The 26,363-nt window shown below is 36.6% G+C and overlaps 1 protein-coding gene across 2 annotated transcripts in view; it reads left to right on the plus strand.

Annotated features, from left to right (window-relative positions):
- Nucleotides 1–26,363, plus strand: part of LOC122813500 (putative ferric-chelate reductase 1) — a 948,313-nt gene that overhangs the window by 653,258 nt on the left and 268,692 nt on the right. For both annotated transcript variants that reach the window (XM_044085846.1, XM_044085847.1), the window contains exons 13-14: nucleotides 18,303–18,361; nucleotides 20,955–21,092. In XM_044085846.1, the coding sequence (XP_043941781.1) occupies nucleotides 18,303–18,361; nucleotides 20,955–21,092 (197 nt within the window). The remainder of the gene's footprint in view (nucleotides 1–18,302; nucleotides 18,362–20,954; nucleotides 21,093–26,363) is intronic.

The raw sequence follows: 26,363 nt of genomic DNA on the forward strand, positions 1-26,363 counted from the left end.
TCGCACTACAGTGCAGAAAGGGAAATTTCCCGTTCTGCACCGTATGCCTTCCCCATTCACAGAGTCGAGCTTTCACAATTTCGAGCATATGGTCTCAGCCATATGACTTTCGAGATTGTGGCCGTTCGACTTTGTGATATATATATATATATATATATATATATATATATAAATATATTTATATATATATATATATATATATATATATATATATATCTATATATATATATATATATATATATATATATATATATATATATAAATATATTTTATATATATATATATATATATATATATATATATATATATATATAGATATATAGATATATATATATATATATATATATATATATATATATATATATATATATATATATACATACACACACACATGGATCTACTTCAGTAGATCAAAATAGCATAATACTAAAATTTAATATGCCAAGACAAGGAGATCACAAATACACTTTAAAAAATGTTAAAAATGCCAAAAATGTTAAAAATCAAAAACCTAATACCCATGTCCAGAAGCAGCACAGAGATCAACCTGAACTCAAATAACCTACACATTAAAACACATCAATAAAAAATACATTTTTAAATGTTTTTGAAGTGGGGCAAGCTTCCTCTGTGCACCCTACACCCCTTGCAAATTATATATACCAACTCTGAGATTGTATTACAGTGGGGAAAATTTCCCATTCCTCGCTGTACAGCAATCTGTATTTACAACCACTAAACATTTAAAATATTTCGGGTCTATATCACTTGGTTGAAAGCTAATAATAGTGAACGACCACAACTTCGAAAACACGGGAACTCAAAGTTGCGATTGTGGGGGGCTGCACCCCCCCCCACCCCTGATAAATATATATATATATATATATATATATATATATATATATATATATATATATATATATATATATATATATATATATACCAACTTCAAGATCGTATTACAGGGAGAAAAAAGCAAATACCCCTATCCACACTGTAGTGCAAACCCACAATAACAACTTCGAGTTTCAGTGTTTTCGAAGTTGTGGTCGTTCGCTGTTATTAGCTTTCGACCACATGATATAGACCCAAATTTTTCTCTTACATATTAAGTTTAACTTAAGAAGATGTTTTTCTAAGTCCAGCACAATCTTGATTCAAAACTTCAGTGCTGCTTCTGGGCATGTGTATTAGGTTTTCAATTTTTCAGTTTTTTGGCATTGTTAACATTCTTTAAAGTTCATTTGCAGTCTTTTATTCTCAGCATTCTAAATTTCAGTACTATGCTTTGTTGATCTACTGAAGTAGATATATATATATATATATATATATATATATATATATATATATATATATATATATAGGTCTATTTCACGTGACCTAAAACTCATTTGACTGACACCTATTTGACCGACACCCAATTGACATAAATTTCATTTGACTGACAACTCATTTAACTAACTCCCATTTCACCGACATTTAAGACATAGACTTGTTATGGGTTTTTCCATCACCTGTGACTTGCTTGTGATAAAAAAAATTACCGTAACTTACAGTGCTGACTATTAGAATTCTGATAGTCATGTAGAAAGTAGTGTTGTAGTGTTTCAAAATGTGTTTGTCTCTTTACATTTTTATGAGAAGTATATAAAGTAATTTGGCAAATGTTTTGTATGTTCCCAGCAGTAGTGGCAGCATGTAGAGTACTGTAAGGCAAGTTAAAGGTATATGCCCTTTTCTCCACTGTAGTGCCATCCTGGAGTTAGTATATATAATGTGGGGTGGGGGCACAGCCCACACATTGAGGGTATGGGGGGTGTAGCCCCCCACCTTGTTTGGCTGTGCATTGTCCCGTTTCTGTTAAGACGGTAAGTAAGTAGTTTTTAAGTTCTGGAAAGAGTTATTGGTGTTCAAAGTGTGCTTGTCTATGGTTTAGGATTAGTATGTTGAAATTCAGCATTGTAAGCGGTTGGTGAAATGGGAGTCAGTCAAATGAGTTGTCAGTCAAATTAAATTTAGGTCAACTGGGTGTTGGTCAAATGGATGTCAGTCAAATGAGTTTTAGGTCAAGTGAAGTAGATCCAGATATATATTATATATATATATATATATATATATATATGTATATGTTTATCTGGTTCATTTTGCCGATTTCATCGAATTTCATATCACCAAGACCAAATCACCGAAAGCACATTTTGCCGAAAATAGTAGTGGTAGTATATATGCCCTTTTCCCCTCTGAAGTGCGATCCTGTAGTTAGACTATATAGTAGAGTGGTCTGCCCCCCACATACTTTGATTAAAAAGTACTAACTTACCCTCGTAACAGAAACTGCATAGTATAAGACTAGCTAGGTGGGAGGCTGAACCACCCACTCCCCCTTTACTATATATTCTAACTCCGGGATCGCACTACAGTGAGGAAAAGGGCATATACACTGCCACTACCAGTGGCGGATTTAGGCATGGGCGCAGAGGCACGCGCCGCCCCCTTTTTAAACTTGTATCATTTTTTTTTTGAAAATCGGAAAAAAATGTACTACCAAAACTGTACATTTTCTGATTTTCTACATACATTTTTTTTGTACTCTTAAAAAAGAAATGCACTATGTTCCGTTGAAAATGGAAATTTCAGGTGCATTCTTTTATTGACAGACATAGATAGTCGCCAAACGTGCCTAATGTATCTGATATGCAATTGGAAGTTGCAGTCAGGTGATCCTCCTCCAAGTGCATCTCCCTTGTAGTTGAATTAGGCGCGTTAGTGAGAACACCCTGCGTGAGATGCTGTAAATGTTTGACTGGTGAAATAATCCCTGATTCCGAGTCAGACAAACGTGTTTTGTAGAGTCGGCAGATTAACTCTGAAAAAAATAAATTGTGTGAGCAACTCGCCAAGTGATTATGCTTTAAGGAACTTATTATTTTAAGTATTATTATATACTATTATTATATTATTAATGTTTTTTTCTCCTGAAGTACTGATCCAAGACACCAAAGTGGTAGAACTATCAACGTTATAAATGTGTAGCATTTAGGAGCTCTGATGCAACTTTTCTGTTTATAAACTCTAATGCCAGTTTCATCTGGAAAGCAGAATCTGCCTCTGTAAATTATCTCAAGCGCTGCCATTCTTTTGTCGTCACATGTTCATTATTTTATAGCAGATTGCCTTCTCACAAATGATGCGGTTAGCATATTTCCCTCTGCAACAACTTTCACGAGATCATTGATGTTATGATGCAACCTTGTTCCAAAACACAAAAGGGCCACGCACCTCCACGGCCAGCGACCGCCTAGGGCGCCATACTGGACGGCCTCATAAAGGGCACATTTTATTTATTTAAATTTTATTATTTTTCATTTTAATCTCTTCATCTTTCAAACACACCACACCAGGACTTGAGAGACAAACGGTTGTGCTGTTCTCGGCGCCCCATCTCTGAGTACATCCTGACAGTACTGTGATGTTTGCGCCCCTCTCCACTCAGTAGCAGCAGCATTGAGGAGAATTTAAATCCCGCTTTAAGCACTTAAAACTGTACGTTGATTCTTAGTTACAGCCAGGGTGTCTCAGAATGTGTATTCATAAATTGGTTTCCATTTATAGTACTTGCCGACTTACAGTAAGAACTAGGATGGGAAGTTACTAGCCTTTTTAAAACAAGAATTCCTAAAGAAAACATTTTATTTAAACATGGGTAACTCTATGGTGGAGTTTAGAATGGATGGCGGGCGATAGATTTACCATCTGCATGCATACCTCTCAGCTGTCTGGATTTTCACAGAAATCAGAAGTTTTCTCTCATATTTTAGGACTGTTTCTAGTAAAATTTTTGGTTTTCTGTCAAATCATTAAGGACTGAAGTGGATCGAGGTCATTATATGATGACACTTGCGAATGAAAGCCTTATTATTCTAACAAGCTTCTGGCTTTCTAAGAGCAATATATGAAAAATTATCCTTGATTTTGGGCATCTTTCTCCCATTATTTTTGTCTTTGTCCAGATTTCTAGGGCTTAGAGGTTGAGAGGTATTGTAACAAGTACACTCGCTTATGTTATCAAGCTTTTCTGTTTAGAAAGTTTTTAAAAACTATTCAAATGCAAACCAGACAATCTATTGTTTTTCTTCATAGGGCATTGGACATGTCATTAAACTACCAGTGGTAGGATGCTTGCTCTGCTAATACAACATTTCCTGAAGAATGTTATTGGGAAATGTTTACTTACTGTTGTACGACACCTCGGAAGTGATGAGAATTAATTATATTACCCTAGCTCTGGTTAAAAATCAATTAACATTATATTGGCTAATTAAGTAGCCTAGCATTGCTTCCTCCAAGTGTGTGTGTGTGTGTGTGTGTGTGTGTGTGTGTGTGTGTGTGAAGTACTTATGAAATCAAATTAAGAGTGCCTTTCAGATGTTTGAAAAATCACAGTATATGGTTTCTGTGCAAATTGTCTCGTACTTGGGCACTGGCAACTGACACACCTGCTAACCTCTTGGTTGGCTGAACAACAGCTAGGTTTGTGTACCACTGTGATGATATGGGCAAGTGCCAGCATAGCCAGCTGGGGTTTTGCAAAGAATGATATGCCCTTTGAATACCAAACTGATTTATACAAGGTGCTTGTGTTACAAATGTAATAGAACTGTACGTCATTTGTATATCAAACTGATTTTGTACAAATGCTTGTGCTGAAAATGTATTTGTGAGCTTTGTTTCTGTTGAAATGCATCAACAGTACACCCTTCTGAAATGAAGGGAAATGTACATGTATTTAACTTTAAGAAAAATAAGGGAAATGTAAATGAGCTGTTGACCATTAAAAGGCACCCCACATTGTTGAGTAGGAACAGAGATGCTGGATCTGAAGAAGAGCCTTTGTCCATTATCTCAGTGAAAAGAGATGAGGCCCCAGTCACTGCCATAAACATTTGGATGTGTATTGTGGTCATCTGTATTAAATTCCCATCTCCGCTTCAAAGGGGAATACTGTGAGAACCTAGAGTCAGGTGAACAGATGAGGCCATTTTACCAGCCCTCTTGGTTCATAGGTGTGTACCAGGCTAATGGCCTGGGAGCTTTACAAGCCTAATCCAAAAAAAAATTTCCTTGACACCATGCCACCCGATGTTTGTTCAAAGTGCCTCTATCCAGTAGGGCAACTGGTGTGATCCCTGGGGTGAACTTTCTGCCACCCATCCACTTGTCAAGATTTCTCTTGAAGAGGGCAAGCGAGTTGCTCTGCTTGACATGAATGGGAAGCTTATTCCAGAGTATGGGCAGTCTTTGGGAGATGAACCTGTCCCTCCAGCATGTTCTGTTGATTGTGGTAGTCAGGTTATGGTCCCTGGAGCATGTGGCATGGAGGGATTGGGATTTCTTTAGGTGTAGCATTTCAAGTAGGGCTATGTCGGACATGGCTTTGTACATCAAGCAGAGATTACCTCTGAGTAGACGATAAGAGACTGAGAACAGCTGAAGTTTATTGAGTCTGTCCATGTAAGACATGTGTTTACTGCCTTTGATCCTTGTTTTGAAGTACTTTTGTGGTCTCTCCAGCTGTTGTAGGTGTGTGGTCATGTATATGCCAAACAGAGCATTATATTTGATGACTGGTCTAATGAGGGAAGAGTAGAGAGGGATGATGACCTCCTACTTTCTGGATGTGAACCCTTTGGTTATAAGATGTGCCATGTAGAAGGACTTTCTGACAACAGTGGCAACATGGTGGTCGAAGGTGAGGTGGCTGGTCGACCTGGGTGCCCTGATCTCTTATGGCCCCTTCAATATTTAGTGGGCTCCCATCAATGTGGTAATTTGAGGGGGCTGAGTTTTTTTTCAGAGGGAATAATAACGCATTTTTGGTGTTAAGCTTAAGGCCATGGTTCCAACACAATTGTTGGTCTCAGAGAGGCCCTTTTGCAGGATGTCTGCATCACTGGGGGAGTTCATAATGACTCCTGGCTTGCAGTCATCAGTGAACTTGGTCATCCAGAGTCCTTCTGTGTTTTCCTGGATTTCTGAGAAGTAGATGCCAAACAGGAGAGGGCCCAGGACCAAGCCCTGTGGGACTCCACTTGTGACTGGTCGACAGTCTGACTTGCAGTCTGCAACTTTCAGTCTGTGGGTCCTGTCTCTGAGACAGCTTGGAACCCACTGAATTATAAAAGTTATATAACTTTGTTATTAAAGGAAAATTCCACCTTCAATTGCAGTTTAACTACATCACAAGGTTTCTTTTCTTCCTATAGTTTGATAAAGTGTTTACTAATTTTCATGCATTAAAATAATTGAAGGAAATAACCTGGAGTGGCTTTTATGGGGAGTGAGCTACCTGTGGGTGTGGCTCAGATAGGGATGTTTCAGAAGTATGGTGTAGGTGGGGCTTAAGGGGCGCAGAAACACTACTTCGCCTAGGGCACCATTTCAGCTAAGGCCAGCCCTGAATGAAGCAGTAATACTTGAAGTGGGTCAGTTCCTTAGTTGTTGTTGGGTACACACACACACACACACACACACACACACACACACACACACACACACACACACACACACACACACACAGAAGACATTGCTGTACCCTTGCAGAAGAATTCCGGCGTTGATAACTGAATTAGCTGTGGCAGCAAACATTAGATTATCTAAGGAAGAGTTGTTTAGTTTTATTTTGATTCAAGATGTAAGATGGCTTTGCGGAAACTTAAAATATGAAGTAATGACGTAAGGAAACAAAACCGCAAAAGTGCAGAAAGACCCTCGCAGTGGCATGATAATCCGTGCACAAGTAAAAGGTAATGTGGCATGCAAATACTAAACTTTGCACTGCTAATATTACAAAGTCAAAAGGAATTGCTATCACTTTAGTGTATGTCCGCATTTATTATGATAATGATGGTGATTACTGTTATACATTTAACAAAGTTAGCCAAGCGAAGGATAAGAAATTCTGAAAATTACCTAAAATTACGCATTTGTCTTGGTACTCATAAATGGTGAATGCTTCATGGGGGAAAAAAGCAATACCTGGATACTTTGCGTGCTTTATGCTAGACAGTGCTATTAATCCCGGGTATCCGAATTCTTACACTCTCAGCCACCTTAAATCCAGCACTAAAATAAATGTGCCAGACTGGCCCAGACATGAATATCTACTTTCTGAGATAACCAGCTATAGTAAGAACCTCGGTTTAAGGGGTGTTTTAACTTGAAGAGTTAATTTCTTTGCTGGTTGCACAGAGTGTGGTAAACGGCATTGTCACACTTGCTTTGTTGGTTCGGTACCAGGATCTGAGCTTCATTGCAAGTGGCGTATGCATGTTTTCTCTCTGCTGCTTAGTGCTCTGTTTTCCTCCTACTTGCTGTTAAAGTGCTGCAAGGAAACTGGCTAGTCCTAAAGGTGTGTGTGTGTGTGTGTGTGTGTGTGTGTGTGTGTGTGTGTGTGTGTGTGTGTGTGTGTGTATGTAATGAGAAAGAGAGAGAGGGAGCAGAGGGGGTAGACAGACAGATAGATCTGCTCCTCCAGTTGAGAAGGGGTTAATTAAGGAGTTGCATGACCTCATTGTAGATGGTGGGTCTCAGAGTAACAAGGGAAACAGATGCTCTATAATCTAAAGTGAAAGTTGCCGCCTGGGAGACCCAAGAAGAGAAAAGAAGCTTGAAAACAGGAAAAAGCAGTATCACCACTATCATTAGAGTGAGCTGAGAGCTGTGAATGTAGCTGAAAGACTATGCTGCAGCACCAAATTCCATGACTGAAATCAGCATGAATGGGAAGGAACATTGTACCTGCAAAGAACTTTCCCTGACGTAGAATATGCAACAAGATTTGCTACTAATACTGACATCTGCCTTACTATAGATATTTTAACTCTACTGAAGTTGGTAGTATTCCGGACATACAAGTTAATGATAATTAAAACAATTCAGTATCAGATTGCTGTTAACCTTGCATACAGGGGATTACCATTTTGATCTGTGATGCCTCAGGTAGAACATTGACAGTGCTAGTAATAACTAATCCCAGAACACTATATATTGTAAATCTATAGTTGGAAAGTATGAATGAAAGATGAAAGCTCTATTAATATGGTGATGGAACAAGAAACCTTCAGTGAGAGTAATCTGATTCTGTTGTAGGCAGTCAGGATGCACTTGGAAACATTTTAAGATCGACATAAAAAGTGCAAGAACACATGGTAGAATAAACAATATTTCCCAGTGAATGATGGGATCCGAGGTTTGTGGAAAAACATATTTTGCCACTCCAAGTGCTTTGCCTCAACCTTCCTGGAAAAGGGAACAATACTTCAATACTCATGATGCATAACATCACCTCACGTTTCTTGAGTGAGGAGTCCAGTTATCCAGCTGTATCTGACTTAGCATCACCTGTCAGAAGGTGGGGCAGGTGCGCTTTATGGAATGACGGGGTGATGAGAGCTGTAACCAAGCACATCAGTAAGAGGGTTTTAGTCAAGTTCTGATGAAGTGATAAAACTATAGATGCCACTGTAGAAAAATTCCCATGCATGAAGTGTGTAATGTCCAAAAGAAGTGGTCCCAAATATCTCACATGGGATAAATCCAAAAGTAGTAGAATAACTTGTGCACACTAGTATGCTAGAACCAGAAAGTTACTGGCTTTAAAGTTATGACACAACTGTCGTGCTTTCGACTAATGCAAGGAAATTGCGCCCAACTCCTGCTGAAGTAGGAAATGGTGTCAGGTACTCTACACTGCCCACTAACTTGAAAAAAAAAACGTGTGGCTTCCATGGATGGCCAGAATATGGGCACTGCATATCATACAACAGTATTATTATGGTGTTCTAATTGCTGGTGATTTTGGTTTAATAAATTTAGCCTCCTGATGCCTCCTTGTAAAAGAGTCTTCTATCTCTTCACAATGAGCATCTGCAAAATGAATGAAGGTGTCTCTGTGCAGAATAATTAATCCATAGAGATGGCAGCAAAGCAGAAAGCCTGGTTCCCGGGTTCTCACCACACTGGCCACCATGCTAATTACAACTATAGTGGTGGATATTCTGGGAAACCTATTGGTCATCATATCCCTCTTCAATAACCAGAAAGATAGAAAAGCAGATAATTAAGATTTCATTTGCCACCCCACGTTACTGGAAATCATGTAGACTTCCACAGAATACCAAACTTCCCAATAAAGTAATGTAAATTAAAAATTTAAGTGGGAAATTACATAGATAAAATAATGTACAACATAAACACAAATGTGTGTATGAGACAGACAGATAAGCAGATTGACAAGCAGGCAGATGGACAGACAGACAAACATGCACATGCACTTTCATTTTATTTTTCTCTTGTGTTTTGTTTTTTTTTGTCCCACATTCCCACTGTGGCCAGTGGGCTGCCATGCTCCTGTGATCAATTCATTTCTACACTTCCCAGAATTATATGACACCAGGTGTGGAGGCAAGAGCAGAGGACTGAATGCCTTCATCTTCCTAGAAACGAGGAAAACTTTCCTTCCCATCCTAACGCCTCACAGTATTTGCCTGTAGGTGCAGTGCAATATCAGCTGTGCTAGGTTATTGTTTGTGTGCACTTATATATACCTGCTCTTTCTAGCTAGAAAGTGATAAATCTCCATAGCAGGAGCATGTTTTACAAGCTGTCTTATTTCAGGGCACATACAACTACGGTCTATCCAACAGTTGTCTCTCCTGCAACAGGATGAATTCCTTCCTCTAGGATTGGTGAGCTGGCATCAGCTGTTCTCTTCCTGGTTTGCTCCTCCAGTATGCAGGCTTCAGTCTGAACCTAGGCCATTTGTCCTGCAGCCACAAAGACAGCATATATTGTTGTCTTTTTAAACAGAATATGCAATAATCCTTGAGATATGCATTTAGAGACAAATGTCCTACAATATGTGCTTCTGCACACCTTGACAAGAATTCTGACAGCAGTGTGCATGGCATGAAATGTACAGACTATGTTCATGAATGTTTCTTTAAATCCTAAGCATCACATTTCTTGCTAACATTTACTTCAAAAATGTGCTGCCCAGATAGTTTGCACATACACATGTGATAAAACCCAGAATAACAAAATGGTTTGAAACTGAATTCATCTCCATCTGTACCCAAATTTTTTCATTAGAATATGCACATGGAAATGTGTCAAAATATGCTTACTGAGGGAAGCCTAGATCCAGGTGTACTAAGAGAATATTTCAATGGTTGGTCATATTCATCAGTACATTTTGCACTCAATGGGACTTACTTAAAAACTGACTTTGTTGAGATTTGCATTTGTGTAGCAACCCATGCTTCTCTTCTAGATGGCTTTCTGCAAATTGCAAATTGTAAGCAATCAGTCGCACACATACTAACCTGCTTCATCTTAACTTATATCTGTCCATGTAAATCTGTCACAAGTGAGTTTCCTGACATTCTTAGTGGTCTCACTGTTGGTAATATGAAATAGCTGACTTGTTTGTCAAAACCCTAACAAAGTTGCTTGACATGTATGCATTCAATTTAATTTTCAGGAAAGGAAATGGTGTAATATCAATTCCGCTCATCTTGTAATTCTGGCCTTCCAAACTGTAGTTTTGCAGTATCTCAGAATCTTCTAGCTTCATGAAGTGCTGTTCTTGGCTTTGTCTCCAGTCTTTGCCTGAGGTCATTAAGGCCAAGTTGTTGGATGCCCCTTTGAATAATATATATCTTTTTGGGACTGCTGCTGCTGACTTAAGTCTCTTTAAGAGAAAGGCAAAACCTTGCAGGACCTAAACATATTTTTGCATCTCTCATCCCTAAGTTCCAGAGGAATAATCCTTCTGGATCTACGTTTGTCTGCAGGCAACCATGTCAGACCTCCAAGGGCAGGAAGGGGTAAGGTGAGCCTCCTCTGCTAAGGCTTCTCAGACCTCTGTGGTCCAGAATCCTCCTTTAACTGATAAGACTGCTTCTGTTTTATAACTTGCCCCCTCCCCTTCTGTTAGACCATGTTCCTTTGTCCCTTTGGGTTTCCTTTTATCTTCTAAATTGGCTTCTCAGTACTTCAGACTCTTGTGTTCTTTCCGTTATCTGTCAGGGTTACTTCATTGCATGGAAGTCTTTGCCTTTTTTTTCAGGGATTCCTGAACCTCCTCTAGATCATCTTCCTCATTTCCCAGAGGTCCTAGGGTTCATGTTGAACCAAGGAACCATTCAATCTGTTCCCCCTTCCAAAGTGGGAAAGAGTTTTTTTTCCAGCACGTTCCTGGTTCCTCAAAAAGAGGCACCTGGAGACCTATTCTGGATCTGTCCCTGCTCAACAGCTTTCTCAAGGTTCCCTCTTCTCAGATGCTTACTGTTCAAAACACTACTTTCTCTTTTACTACCCCAGACTTTTGTGGTGTCTTTGACTTTTAAACATGTAGATTTGTAAAGCGAGACATAGTTCTAGCCATGGGACCATTATTAGTTAGATTTTGTCAAGGTCACAGTAATAAGAGACTGGGATTACAAGATGTGTCTACTTCCTTTTGTGTATATAGTATGATAAGACTCAAATTAGTCATTAAGATAATTTTATTTTATTTTACTTTCAGCTGCAAACTGGTTCAAACATAGTAATAGAGAGAAAAAATAATTAATCAAAAGTTCACATAATAGAAGAGATCACACTGCACATTGAAATTTGCAACAGAAATACAGAAAAAAATACCATCATAGCCCTCAACTGTCCACATTTTCACAGAATGTTAAGATTTTTGCCTCATATGTTTCATCTGTTCCTCATACAATTTGTGGTTTTCTGGCAAGTCATTGAAGACTGATGTCACTAAACAATGACACACGTTTGAGTTTCAGACTTCAAATCCATCAGAAAATGCATTCTAACACAAAACCTTTTATTCTTTCAACTTTCTAAGTTTATAAGAGTAATATTTAAAATGTGTCCCTATTTTTTTTGGCCTTTGTCCTCCCATTATTTTTGGCTTTGTCTAGATTTCTTATGCTAAGAGTTTGGGAGGTATGATTATACCAGCATTTCAGTTTACTGGATAATCAGTTCTTTTGTTAACATATTCAGTTTCTCTGCATTAATTAAACTATACAGAAGTTGTAAAAATTTAAATTTCACTGGTCCAAACATTTCAATTAGAACCCAGCAGGTGTAACTTTTCTTTCTCACTGTTATTGTTTCATTACATCTGCTCATTGATAATGTGATTTTATTTTTAAATGTATGGCGGGTTTGATAACTGTCTTTGCTGAAGTGCTGCTGCTGCTTTTTGCAATACCTGTTACCTCAGCAGTTACATCACAAAAAACAAAAAGAAAAAAAAATCTATTTTTGCACTGCATTCAAGTGTTTATTTTAATTTGTTGACCTGGATAGAGCCCTAATCTTTTTAGTCTCAGCCTGGAGACTGTTCTTATACTCCTAATAGTTGTGTCATGCCAGATGACATAAAATATTATTACAGTTACAGTTCTCACCTTTACCTGTATACATACATTGAACATTGGTGAGGAGACTCATCTTGGAAAACATTTGCTAATTGTTATAAACCATAATATAAACATAGCGCAGAATAAGTTGTTAAAATTATGGAAATTAGCACATATAATGAAATATTTATTCAGCATTTTAACCTGGCTGGTAACCCCAATGAATACAATACCTCTCAGCATCAGAGCAAGACGTCTGGACAAATACAAGAATAATCAGGGACTAAGGCCCCAAATCATGGACAGATTTTAAGTGTTGCTGTTATAACCTTTGAAGTTGCTAGAATAACAGGTGTGTATTTATTAAAGGATCTGAAGTATGATGCTCAAATGTCATTACTTAGTGACTTTAGCCCTCTGAATTGTCATAAAAAACACAATTTTTTTGAGAGTCAGATAAAAAATATGAGGCAGAAATCTGTGCATTCTGCAAAATTCTGGATAGTTGAGAGATACCTCCAATTTATACTTGCAAACATGCACACATACATACTTATCTACATTTTAAACATATATATGTACATGTGGTGTGTGGCACACAGGAATTACCCATCATGTCCAACTGAATGTATATTACTGTCTTTTCATACATGATGTCAGAGCTTCTTAAGGTGATCTTTTCACAACCACCAAAACCCAGTGTCCCACTTTCCCACTTCCACCCCGGCAGTCAACTAACCAGACCACGCCCCTCCTTTTGCAAATTCCTGGATCCGCCACTGACTACTATTTTCGGCGAAATGTGCTTTTAGTGATTTGGTCTTGGTGATATGAAATTCAAAAAAAATGTGCTTTTGGAAAAATGAACCAGATCCATATATATATATATATATATATATATATATATATATATATATATATACACACACACATATATATATATATATATATATATATATATATATATATCTATATATATATATATATACGCATGTATAATATATAAATATATATATATATATATATATATATATATGTATACATGTATAATATATAAATATATATATATATATATATATATATATATATATATATATATATATATATTATATTATGATTACTCATAGTTGAGAATTGACCTCCGCATGCAATCTGCTTTTGAAAAACTGTAAAAACTGGCCTGTTATATATAACCAAGCCAGTGTTAGAAAAAATGCCTTCATCCTACCAACCCTTTTATATGCTTCACATCTATTTACAAACTTGTAATCTAGTAAAAAAATAAGTTGATGAAATGCCATAATAAAGTGGCAAAATGTGTTGCTAACTTCTCATCCACAACCCACCACTGCCTGTTCTATAGGCACCTTAACTGGCTTGATCTGTTTAAATACCTCTCCTACTTTCGTTTAAAAGTTACACGCAACATTATATACTAGTCAGATAAATGATCATCCTTAAAGGAAAAAAAAATATTTGTTTGTACTCCCTAAATAAAGTCTTTTGTTCCAAGGATAAATTTCTTCTCTTATCCAGTAAATCAGTCAGTACAACTGGCGATGCTGTTTACTTAGTCTATATCTTTAAAATGTGGAACAATGTTGCTCTTCCAATAAAACTCACAGAAAACCTGCAAAGGTTTAAAATTCCCTCTACCCACACCTGAAAACATATTGGCTTTGTTAGTGTACATTATTAACTGATTAATTTCATATCTTTTAAAACAAAATAATGCTGGTCCAGGCCAGTTTCATAGTTTAATCAACAACTTAAGTGCTTTCATTCCATAATGTAAGGAATTTCTTCAGAATTAAAGTTACAGCACCTTCCTGTGCTTTAAAAACTTAACTAAACATTGTTTTCAAGTCTCCCCTGAAAAAAGACAGTGTCTACTGTGGGTCTGCCTGGTTACTTTATCTTCCTGTGCTTTAAAAATACTTCCTGTTACATAACAGATAACATCATCATGCATGCATAATCAAATACAATAAAAAATGAGCAGGTATTATTGAGGAAGCTCGTAAATGTGTCCTTCAGGAAAGACTGACTAGATATGGTGCTGTTATTAAGAACGGTATAAAGATTAACCCTGTTGAATACAATGTCCCTAACTGTAGGGGGGTATCTCTATTCCTTTCCTCCCCTTCCTCCAATCTCAAAGGTTCTTTCTTGATAGCGACTCCCTTTTGGTGTAAGCAACAGTGGCTCCCCCTTCTTAGACTTCTGGAATTGGGGTCATCACTACAAGTTTCCCACAAAGTGGACCTGCTCACACAGAAAAAGGGCTCTCTGCTTCACCTCAACTTGTAGGCTTTTAACCTGACTCTGGATGACAGAACCTTAATACCTTTCAGACACATATTTTCTGAGGACATGCTGCAAATACTCCAAGAGGTAAAAAAAAAACTAATACTAGAAAACTTACATATCCAAATGGAAAATATTCCCTACCTGGTGTCTTAAAAAATAAGAATTCCCTTCAAATGGGAGTTCCTACATGTCTGTTCTATTTGTGTGAGCTTCTCAGGCTTGGACTAGCCAACCTACTCCTCCATCAAGGCACACTTGTCTGCTATCTCTTTCTGAATGCCTTTGACACCCACTTTGCTCTCCAGAGTTGAAGTTAAGCAGTTTCTTACTGGTGTCTTTTATCTGAACCATCCTACGAGTGCTATTCCACTCTCCTGGGATTTAAGTTTGTTTTGCAAAAGCTTACTTTACCACCTTTTGAACAGATAGACTTAATCTCCTTAAAGTTTTGTACCTGAAAGGCAGCATTGCTCATCACTCTTACTTCTGCAAAAAGGTTTTTGAGATTGAAGTCCTTAAGACCATTCTCCTTTCTTATTTGTAAAAAGGATAGGTTCTCACTTAGGGATGATTCATCCTTTATGCCCAAGATAGAAATGAACTATCACCCGACCAGGCTATATTCATTTGCTTGCCTTCTTTTCCAAATCCACAGAACAGCAGTTACAGACTCTTCCATTGCATAGATGTTCATAGACAAATGAGATTCTACCTTTATAAGACAAAAAGATATCAGGAGAACTAACCAGCTCTTTGTCTTCTTCCAGGAATGAAAGTTGTCACTCCTGTCTCCAAACAGACAATTCCCAACTGGATCTCAAAATCCACTACTTTTTGCTTTTCCTTCCACAGCAAGTCCTTGCATTCACCTGTGAAAGCCCATTCCATCAGATCAGTTTACTCTTTTAGGGCCTTCTTCAGAGGCCTTGATTCTAGATCTGTTCTTGAAGCAACTGCCTGCTCTTTTGTTCACACCTTCACAAGACATTACAAAATGGACACTTTTCCAGGTGAAGAACTTCCTTTGCTAGATAAGTCCTCATAGGTATGGTAGAGAACTCCCCTGCCTTGAACCTATACAACTTTTAAGCTTTAGGAATCACCCACCAGTATTAAAATACTGCAGCAGTGTTCTAAGGAAGAACATAGTACAGCTCCATAAAAACTTACCATAACAGTAGGTGTCCATTGTGCAATATTGCATCCCTTCTTCCTTCCCCTTCTGTTGTTGTGGAAACAGCTATGCATTTCATGCATCAAGGGTGGGGGGGGGCTGGATCCCCCTTTCTCTTAGTTCATCCTCCCTTTCTTTCTTTTTTTCCCCCTCAGCCCACTTCATGAGCTCCTGCGTCTAGATAGCCTGAGGATCATATGCTCCTACATCCACTTATGTAACTGCATGCATTCGGGCTGAGACCATATACTGGAAGTACAAGCATATAGAAGGTTTATGGCTTTGGTGCAGATGTCAGATTACCTCGATGAGATAACCCATCAGTACTGGAATACTGCATCAGTTCCTAACCCAACTGTACTTTCTCAAATTGCCTAGTAGTGCCAGTATAATCAGGCATGATGCAGAAACCATGCCTGGTGAAAAAGTCACTTTGAAACTATACAAAGACCGAGAATCTGATGCAGTTTGGGAAGAGGTACAGAGGAAACATAAATTTGTGTCAGATGAGAATCAAAAAGTGAGAGGAACAGTCCTGTTGTACTTATTCTCAAGCCAAGGTTTTGCAATGACTTTAGAAGGTTAAATATCTTTCCTTAATTTAATTCATATTCCATGCCCTCAGTGGATGAATTAAGTAAAGAAATAAGAGTAGACTTCTGTCTATTTCCCATCTAAATATATAAATAAAGGCTGTTGGCAAATTATACTAGCCACAGAAGCTAAAGAAAAGGACATTCTCTATATTTTGGACTATAGAATTCTGCCTCTTGGTCTCTGTGGAACACTTGCAGTATTACAGAGGCTGCTGGGGAAGATTCTAGCACTGCTTTCTGGATATGTAACAGCCTACCAGAATGAAATAATATTCAAGGAATGGAAAAACCACCTCCCTAAACTCCAAGATATTCTGAATTCCTTGCACAAAGCTGGATTGTCAGCTACCTAGTGATGTGTAAGAAAGGTATGGCAGAAACTTGCAATTTAGGATATATTATGGACAGACTGAGGCAGGGTGATTATGAAGGTACTGGCAGAAAAGAAGTTGAGGTGGTCCAGAACTGGCCTATACAAACTATAGAAGGACAGGTTAAGGAATTTTTAATCTTGGCATTAAGTTCATCATAGACACTGCTACCATAGCTTGATCACTCATGGACCTAATGAAAGGTAGGACTTCACTGAAGGTTCAGAGGATAAATGAAGCTAAGACTAAAACCAAATAATCTGCAATATTTGGAACTTGCTGAGAAGTCAATAGGAAGTAAGGTCTGAAGGACAGAACCTGGATGGAAACTACCTCTGCTTTAGAAAAACTGAAGTGACCATGTTTGTGGAATTAAGAGGGAATAGACACCTGCTGTAATTAGTGACAAATTATGCATGCCATATGTCAAACAAAAGATATAGATTGTGAATCTGAACATAAGAAGATTAATTTGACGTTATAAAAGGATTTCCTGAAGTAAGACTATTTTGTTTTGTTTTTTGTTTTTTCCATTTGAGTAAAGCTGTGTTATTTTTTTTTATTTGTCTCTGTAAACAATTTATTTTTATTATAAACACTGCTTATACTGCAAACTGTTTCTGTCGTTGGAGCTGTTGGAGCTGTACACAAGAATATTTCAGTACTCTTATAACATGCCTTTCTTATTCTGTAAAATATAAGTAGCTACAAAACACCATTGCAACAATTACATTGCTTTGAATAGGCTGCCTAGTAATTATGGATTTTTTTATTTGAATGGGAGAAGCATCACTTTACTTCTTCTGAGAAATTGTCTGCATGCTTTGCTAATGATACCATTCAAAGAAAGACTGAACTTCTGGAACTGTTGCAGCTTCAGAAACCTGTACTATGTTGGCATATCGAACCTTTCTTCCTCCTCTTGCACAGCTCTCTGTCTGTGTTGCTGCTATCCATAACTACTGCATAGTTCTTCCCCACTCTAGATGACCTTCCAGTCATGTTAGATAGTGAAAGGATAAACATTGTAAATAACCAGACACACTATACAACTCTGATTACTTGAATATGTGGTGCTACACTCTTGCACTGATTTCTGCAGGGTATGAAAGAAAAACATTCTAGTCTAGAATTTCATCGAAGTGTTTTGTAATAGCAGCCAGTGAAGAACAATGCTAAATATAAATTTGAGCTTGTCTGCCATATAGCTGTTATTCTTAGCAACAACTCAGGGCAGCATTGCTTAACTTGCATATGTACCTTCTGCAGAACTAACATGACTGTGGTACATTTTCTTTTCCTTTTTGTAAACATTTTCCTTGTGTTATGTCCTTCATTATTGTGATTTATATTACAATTTAATTAGTATAATTTTGACTTCCAGTTACAGTTTTAAAATATTCATTTTTGTTGACAGGAGGCCTCTTTTCAATTGGTTTCATCGTCTTAATGCTTTGCTGATAAAGATTCTTGCAGGTATGCAACTTTTTAACAGCTCTTTAGAACTACTGTATTATAATGTTTGCATTTTTCACATTGGCAGGCTAATCCATTACAGTTTTTCATATCATCAATATACTGATACTCATAATGCTCTGTATAATGAGAACCTAGTAAAGAATACACTCTGATTTTAAGACGCATCAGCAGTGAAAACAGATAAAGGTCCCTTCCCAGAATTGTGAGCTGTGAACAGTAGTTATGGGATTTAACATAACTAGATTTTTGAGATTCTGTATTTATTCGACAACGACCTGCTCATTGCCAAGAAAATACATACCTCAAATGACCAAGTATTAACACATCACATTTAATGAGCATGAGGTTGTATCAGTTAGTCATAATTTACAGATATCACAGGGGAAGTAACAAGGCAGTCCATGATCTTGTTTAATCTAGTGGAAGATACGTGAACTTTGGTTATCCAAAAAAATAATAGCACATGCTTGTTAAGTGTACCTACAAGTTTTTATTTCATCATCATAAAGAATTTCTCTCAACTTCATGTGACTTATCATTTGTAATTAGATGTCTAGAAATTGTAATCTTTGGGAGGGAGTTCTACAAGGTCCATCCTAAACTGTTGATAGCAAAAAGATCTGCACACCTAGGTTGTGCTGTCCTCTGCACAGTATTGGGAATCCAGGTTCTTCTTCTTGTCTGTAATATCCATGATATGTGCTGATGAAGACAGTAGGAATATAATAAGGCTTATTTGTGAAAGTAGGGGTTTGATACCAATGTATTATGCAATGACTCATTTGAAATCCATTGTTTATGAATACATATCATGGTGTCATTGCAGAATGGAAGAACGGGTAATTTACTTGTCATGCAGAGTTTTCTTTTGCTGATAAATGGTTGTAGGACAGCACGTATAACAAGAAATACTTACATTTTAATTCTTCTGAGTCTTGAACCAAGAACATATTTTTAGTGCTGATAGTCATGTGAAGAAGTAAGCTATAATTACTTGTAGTTAATTTGTTTTCATTGAGTTGTCGCAATGTCTTCAATTCAGAGCCATTTTAAGCCTAGCCAATTATCCCTTGTGAGGCTCAAACTCTGCACCTTGTGGTTGTTAGGAACTACCTTAACCATTTGGCCACCCTCCCAACCTAACTAATTTAGTGCTGTCATACATTTGGTGTGTGTCACAGTAACTGTTAGAAGTGAGGGATGCTGAAATGATGAAATGCAAAAAAAAAAAAAAAAAAAAAAAAATATGAGTCAGAACATATCACAGGATTATTGGGTATTCTTCTGGTTAATGCATAACACTATCATCTAAAGTTGCCTGCAACTTTATATGCAAAGCTTCACAGACAGCTGGATGAGTGTGCAACCAGGTAAGCTATAATAACTAAAATAGTAAGACGAGTGTTGCAGCAGTGTGAAAAGAGAAGCTATGAGGATGCTGTCTACTTGAATACAAGAGGTTAGTTGTAAGAAGATCAGTCTTATTTAGTGAATACAGTACAGTAGAAATAGAGCATATGTCTGTGACTGAATACTCCTATTAACAGAATACAGAGTGCTCATTAAAATTCATCACAGCAGAGTACCGAGCAGTTGTCAATAAGCTGTGCCCTTTCATGTGTCTGTAATCACCAAATTTTATTTTATTTATTGGTATATGTTAACTGGCATGCAGAACTGATCTCCATAGACCTTATTCAGATTCAGATTCAGTCCAGGAGTGTTTGGTTGCTCAGAGTCACACTGTTAGGCAATGGAGGCTGAGGGAATTGAACTCTGGACCAGTGGATCATAGGAAATAGCTTATCAGCTCCTTAATCCTCTGTGCCAATTGCCAGACAGTGCTGCAAACCAGCTTCCCATTTGCAAAAGAATATAAAGTGTTGAATCTTTTTGTGCTTAATAGCATTTCCTTCACTCATATTGATGTTTATAACCACTCCTTACTTTATGCAAAAGGAAATATTTCATATTTGATTACCTGATGTTTTAGATGGTGCTGCAAGTAGTAATTTTGCCTTACTTCCCAGACTGTACATAATAGTTATATACTATTTTGCACACAGACCAAATATTCACATACATAGCATTACAGACACCACTGTAGCTAGATACAGTTAAGTAACAAATTTTATATTTGCTGTATTGTTTTATATTTCAGCCTTCCTCGGCTGTATAAGCACAGTGCTATGAGCAAAGTGCTGATGACTGCATCTGATCTATAAATTCAAAACTGCAGAAAACAGAGATGTCTTTCTTATTTTTTCCATTGTTGGGATCACTGATTTTAGAGTTATATAAAGCAGCTAACTTTACCCTTCCCTTCTCTCACTTAACATTTACTGTCTTATCTAACGAAACATTAGTGAAAATTAATATTATGTTCAGATAAAAACTAATTTTGTCTGTCACTGTGATTTATACTATAAAATAGTGTGCTGACTAGCCTTAAAAATGGCATAACAATCTTACTAAAGAAAGACACTGAGATTTGTTGCAGTATCTATTGTTATTTAAGATAAAAGCACTTCACTGGCATTAGCCATATTATTTTAGTGTTATATAATTTGTAAACTTTTTTCCGTCTTAGTGGCATGCATTTTTCTTGGACTGGAATTGATTGATGAATCTGAAAATGGATGGCTCTCCAAAGTTATGGGAGGTTTTGTAGGATGGGAGGTGCTCATGTTTATTCTCCTGGATGGTTATCAGAGGTTTAACAAGAAAGGTAAGATGTTTTTTTGAAGAAATGAGACATGGAAGCAGATTAATAAGAGACTGCAATGTAAAGAAATATGACTTAATTAACAGCTGGATTTAATACATTAATATGAAAATATTTACTATATAGTGTATAAATATTTAAAGCACATTTTTATAAATCCAGATATTTTTTGAAAGAAATGCAGTATTTAGTTTTTCAAACATTTTTACAAGCTACTTGTCTTTGCTACATTATTTCTTTGGATGCTTGTTTGATAGAGAAAATAGTGAAGTATATCCTAATGAAGCCGTGGTGGTACAGCGGTAGCATTGTTACCTCACAGCAAGAGGTTCTCCTGTTCGATTCATGGCTGGAGTGCCTCCTGTGTGCAGTCTGCACGTCCTCCCCGCAGTCAAGTGGCCTCCGAAAGACATGCATGAATGGTTGTGCCTTTGCTGAAGGTTGGGTGTCAGGCTGGAAACATGACACCATAAAAAAATCTACTGTCAATCATTAGTTCCACTGTGGTGACCCCTAACCGGGAAAAGACAAACAACAACATCCTTAAGGGGAAAAAAAAGCTAATTGACTGCATTTTATTGAATAATTTAACCAATTTTAATAAAATGTTTTTGTAATGATATTTCATTCATTTTGTAGAAGCTGTGAACTGTTGTGCCAGAGTTATGGTAATTTTTTAGATGTTAATCTTCATGAGAAGTTTGTGCTTTTTATACTTATAAAATAAAAATAATACAAGTAAACTAAATATGCAGTCTAATCTACTATATTCTTGACTCAGCTGACATATTGTTCTTTACTGTGGTGTTCCTTAAGATTCCATTATGAAACTGCTTTTATTTAACATAGCTCTGACCTCATTATCTAACAAAAATAGCACCAGAATCCGCTCACAGCCTGATGTGTAACAGCACTGAACACCAGTCACATCAAGGAAATCCATTTATTGAAGAATAAAAAGCTAAAATACGTTTTCATTCACAAGAATTAAGCGCTTTCATCTACTCTGTGTAGACTTCATCAGAACTAATCTTTATTACCACTACCCGCTTAAATACTAACATAAACCAATCAAATACGTCAATTAAATACAATAAAAAGCATTTTAAGTGTAATTAAAATTTAAAGTGCTCAGTGCTTAATTTCCTTGTCGATTGCCATTTATATGAAGGAACAAGTCATATCCATTAAAACTCCCCATATTTATGAACATTATGTTAAAAAACTTTCCTGCCACATAAATATATGTATGACTATAAAACCTTGTAATAGTAAAATGTATGTACAACAATAAAAACTTCCTTTCAATGACTATATCTATTGTATAGTCACTAGATTATCACTACTATCCACTATTTTCCAGTATGGGCTTAATGGAGGTAGTTTCATTAAGTCCAAGGTGAACCGAGGCATTGAGTTTAATCTGCCACCTAGTCTCTTTTTCTCCAAGTTTATACTTTATACTTCCCCCTCTTGGATTTGATTTTATACATTCTAATATACCAAAATTGAAGGAATTACAGTGTTTGTTGCCATTAAGATGTCTACATAGGGCATTATTTGTGTCCTGCTTTTTTATTTTATAACAGTGGTCATAAATTCTATTTCTAAGACATCTATCCGTCTTCCCCACATAAAAACAGGGGCATTTGGTACACTTTGCTAAATAGACTAAGTGGGAAGTTCTACAATTACCTTTTTGGAATCTAACCTCTGTTCTATTTATATCATCCAAAATTAAGGAAGATGCCCTAATAATTAACTTACACTGGTTACAATTCCCACACTTAGTGGTACCTACAGAATTTTATCTGGGGTTAATATCCATAATTTTCTTTTCTAATCTCATTTTTAAATTACTTCCATTTTTAGATACAAATTTAGGTGCCTCCCCACTATCTTAAACACACTATCATCTGTTTTCAATATATTCCAGTTGTTTTCTATTATTTTCTTAATGTCTCTAACTTGGGGGGAGTATTGCAAAATACATGCCCTAGTATACTCATTGAAACCCATGTCTTCTTGAGTCATATTAACCCCTTTGGTGTAGTTAATCCCTGTCCCTATTATGGGGTTGTACTTTCTCCCCCATTCATTCTTCACATATTCTTTGATGTCCAATATAATCCCCATTGGATATCCTCTTGTCTTAAACATGTTCCCTATAACATCCATTTTGAGTACCATATCAGAAAATTCAGATGTTATCCTAGCAGCCCTTATACACTGACCTTTAATTATACTCCTTTTCTGGCATCTAGGATGGCGACTAGAATACTCCAAATATGCATTACTAAAGGTGTCCTTTCTGTAGATGTTAGATTTAATTCTACCATTTTCCACCGTAATACGAGTATCCAAGTAGGATATGGACCTGTGGTCCACACTCAATAAATTTTAAATAATCACACCTTGTATTTAAATATATTTTAAACTCATTAAGGCTACTCTCATTGCCCTTCCATATTAAAAACACATCGTCCAAAAATCTTAAATAACACAGTATATAGTCATTCCATTCAGTTTTTAGTATGTATTCTGTTTCCCAATCTAATAAAAACAAGTTAGCAAAAATGGGGGCACAGGCTGCCCCCATAGCCACCCCCTTACTTTGCCTATAGTATTCACCTTCAAATAGAATGTAATTATAAGACAGGACTACTTCCATAAATTCCATAATTAAGCATATTTTGTCCCAGGTCAAACCACTACATTTTTCTATACTATGATTAAATCTAGTTAACCCTTCATCCTGAGGTATGCTCAAAAAAAGATCCACTACATCTAAAGTCACTAGGAACATGTCAGTTGTAACAAGTCCTGGTACTAACCTTCCTAAGAAATCCCATGAGTCCTTAACTATATGCTTGGTTTTGTTATAAGTGGGTTTCAACCAGCTGTCAATCACTTTACCAAAAGGGAAGGTTTTAGATCTAGTGTCAGAAATAATGGGCCGAAATGGAGGGTCATTAATATCCTTATGTACTTTGGGTATACCCACTATAGTGCTAATAATGGGTTGTTCTTCCTTCAAGAAGTTGTACATATCTAAATCAATCCTTTCGTCTAAAAGTAGTTCTTCCAAAAATAAATCAATTTTGTGATATCCTATATTTACTTCGTTAATAGATGATATCTCATAATTTCCTAAATTTAACAAAATACTATTGATGTTATTTACATATTCAACTGTATCATAAATAACAGCCCCCCCTCCCTTGTCGGGTTTCATAATTCTTATATTTTTGTTGGCCTGAATTTGTTTTAAAAGTTTAAATTAATTGTATTGTAAATTATAATTATTTTTAAAAAGTGTTTTCCTTTTATTCCCATAATCGTATATCTCATCTATAACAACCTTCTCAAACGTGGCCAACGTATGATTCATTAGGGGTGTAAAAGTACTTTTCTTCTTAAATTTATTCAATTGAATAATACCTTTTCCATCAAAACATAAGGCTAAATTGAGTTTTCTTAAATATTTTTTGAAATCCACTATATAGTCTACTATATTAATGTTATCATTAGGAACATACTTCATTCCTTTAGATAATAATTAAAAAAAATCATCATTCAATTCAGTTTGTGTATAATTAAAAATATTAAATTCTCCTAGGCTGTAGTGTATATCATTATGTTTTGTAATTCCTACTTTCTCCTCTAGTTGTTTCTTCTCCTGTAATCTGGGGTCTTTTCCCATTGATTTACTTGCCACTTGCCCTGACCTCTGAATTGCCCCCTGTTTGGGGCCTGCCAATTTTTGCTGCCCCCTAAAAAATCAGAAGCATGTTCATACCTTCCTTGTCTTCCTTTATTGTGTCTATTGTAATTAAATTCCTGATTTTCACCACCCTTTTCATTCCTATTAGGTTCATTCATATTGGTTCCCCATCTATAGGCCTCACCTCTTTCATACTGTTGCATGTCCCTTCTCATTTTCTTACATTTCCTATCATGTTGTTTGTTTATTTGATTTTCAACCCAAGTGAATTGTGCATTAAAAGACGTGTCACATTCCTCAAATAAAAGACCGTTAGTAATAATATGATCTAACTGTTCAAGTTCAGACAATAATCCACATATTTTTTTGTCATTACAAGAAATAATACATTTCATGAAGGTAAAACCAAAATTGTTAAACATTTTTATACATTTGTTTATATTACCCTCATCAATAACAATTCCCATGGGATATTTAAAAAACCTAAGTCCCATGGGAACTATATTGTTATCCAAACACTTTTTCCAAGTACATATTGTCCAATTGAATACTTTTAAGTACTTTAAGTTTCTTGCCGAACTCGTGTATGTACTCCTTCAATGTTTTATCCTCCTGTGAATTATTAACAATGTCTTTCTTCAAACTAGCACTCTTTGTTTCCCCATCAAAATCAAAATTGGAAACTAAAAAGCTATTAAAATCATAGTGCTTGTGAGAACCATTATTGTTCTGCATAATAGGGACTTGTACAGTACCTCTGTGCATAGGTTGCCCTACCATAGCATATGCTCTCTTGGGCGCCACTCGCTTTGGTTTTGCACCTGAGATGTTGTAATCTACCTCCAATCCACATCCATCACCATTGAAGAGGTGGTCTACCCCTTCATTGTTAAATTTATCGGATCCATAAGAGGCTCGTTCTGTCGATCCCATGCCTTCGCCCTGGCCGTTAGGTAGAGAATCCATTGCTCTACAACCAGGTGGCATACCCGGTGACATCACCTTCCGTTCGTTTAAACCATTGGAGTCACTAGAATCAGGTTGACTGATCAAATCGATCAACCAAGTGAGTTCTCCCTTAATAATTGCCATCTCAGACTGCAATTTATGAATGTCATCTCTCCCGGATGAAAATATAGAGGGCAATTCGTCCAAGGAATCCATCTCCTCCCCCAACTCAGAAAAAATATATTGGTGCCTGGAATGGTCGACAATATAACAAAAATAGCACCAGAATCCGCTCACAGCCTGATGTGTAACAGCACTGAACACCAGTCACTTCAAGTAAATCCGTTTATTGAAGAATAAAAAGCTAAAATACGTTTTCATTCACAAGAGTTAAGTGCTTTCATCTACCCTGTGTAGACTTCATCAGAACTAATCTTTATTACCACTACCCGCTTAAATACTAACATAAACCAATCAAATATGTCAATTAAATACAATAAAAAGCATTTTAAGTGTAATTAAAATTTAAAGTGCTCAGTGCTTAATTTCCTTGTCGATTGCCATTTATATGAAGGAACAAGTCATATCCATTAAAACTCCCC

This window comes from Protopterus annectens, chromosome 10.part0 (genome assembly GCF_019279795.1).
Source record: "Protopterus annectens isolate FY-2018-M chromosome 10.part0, PAN1.0, whole genome shotgun sequence".
NCBI lineage: Eukaryota > Metazoa > Chordata > Ceratodontiformes > Protopteridae > Protopterus > Protopterus annectens.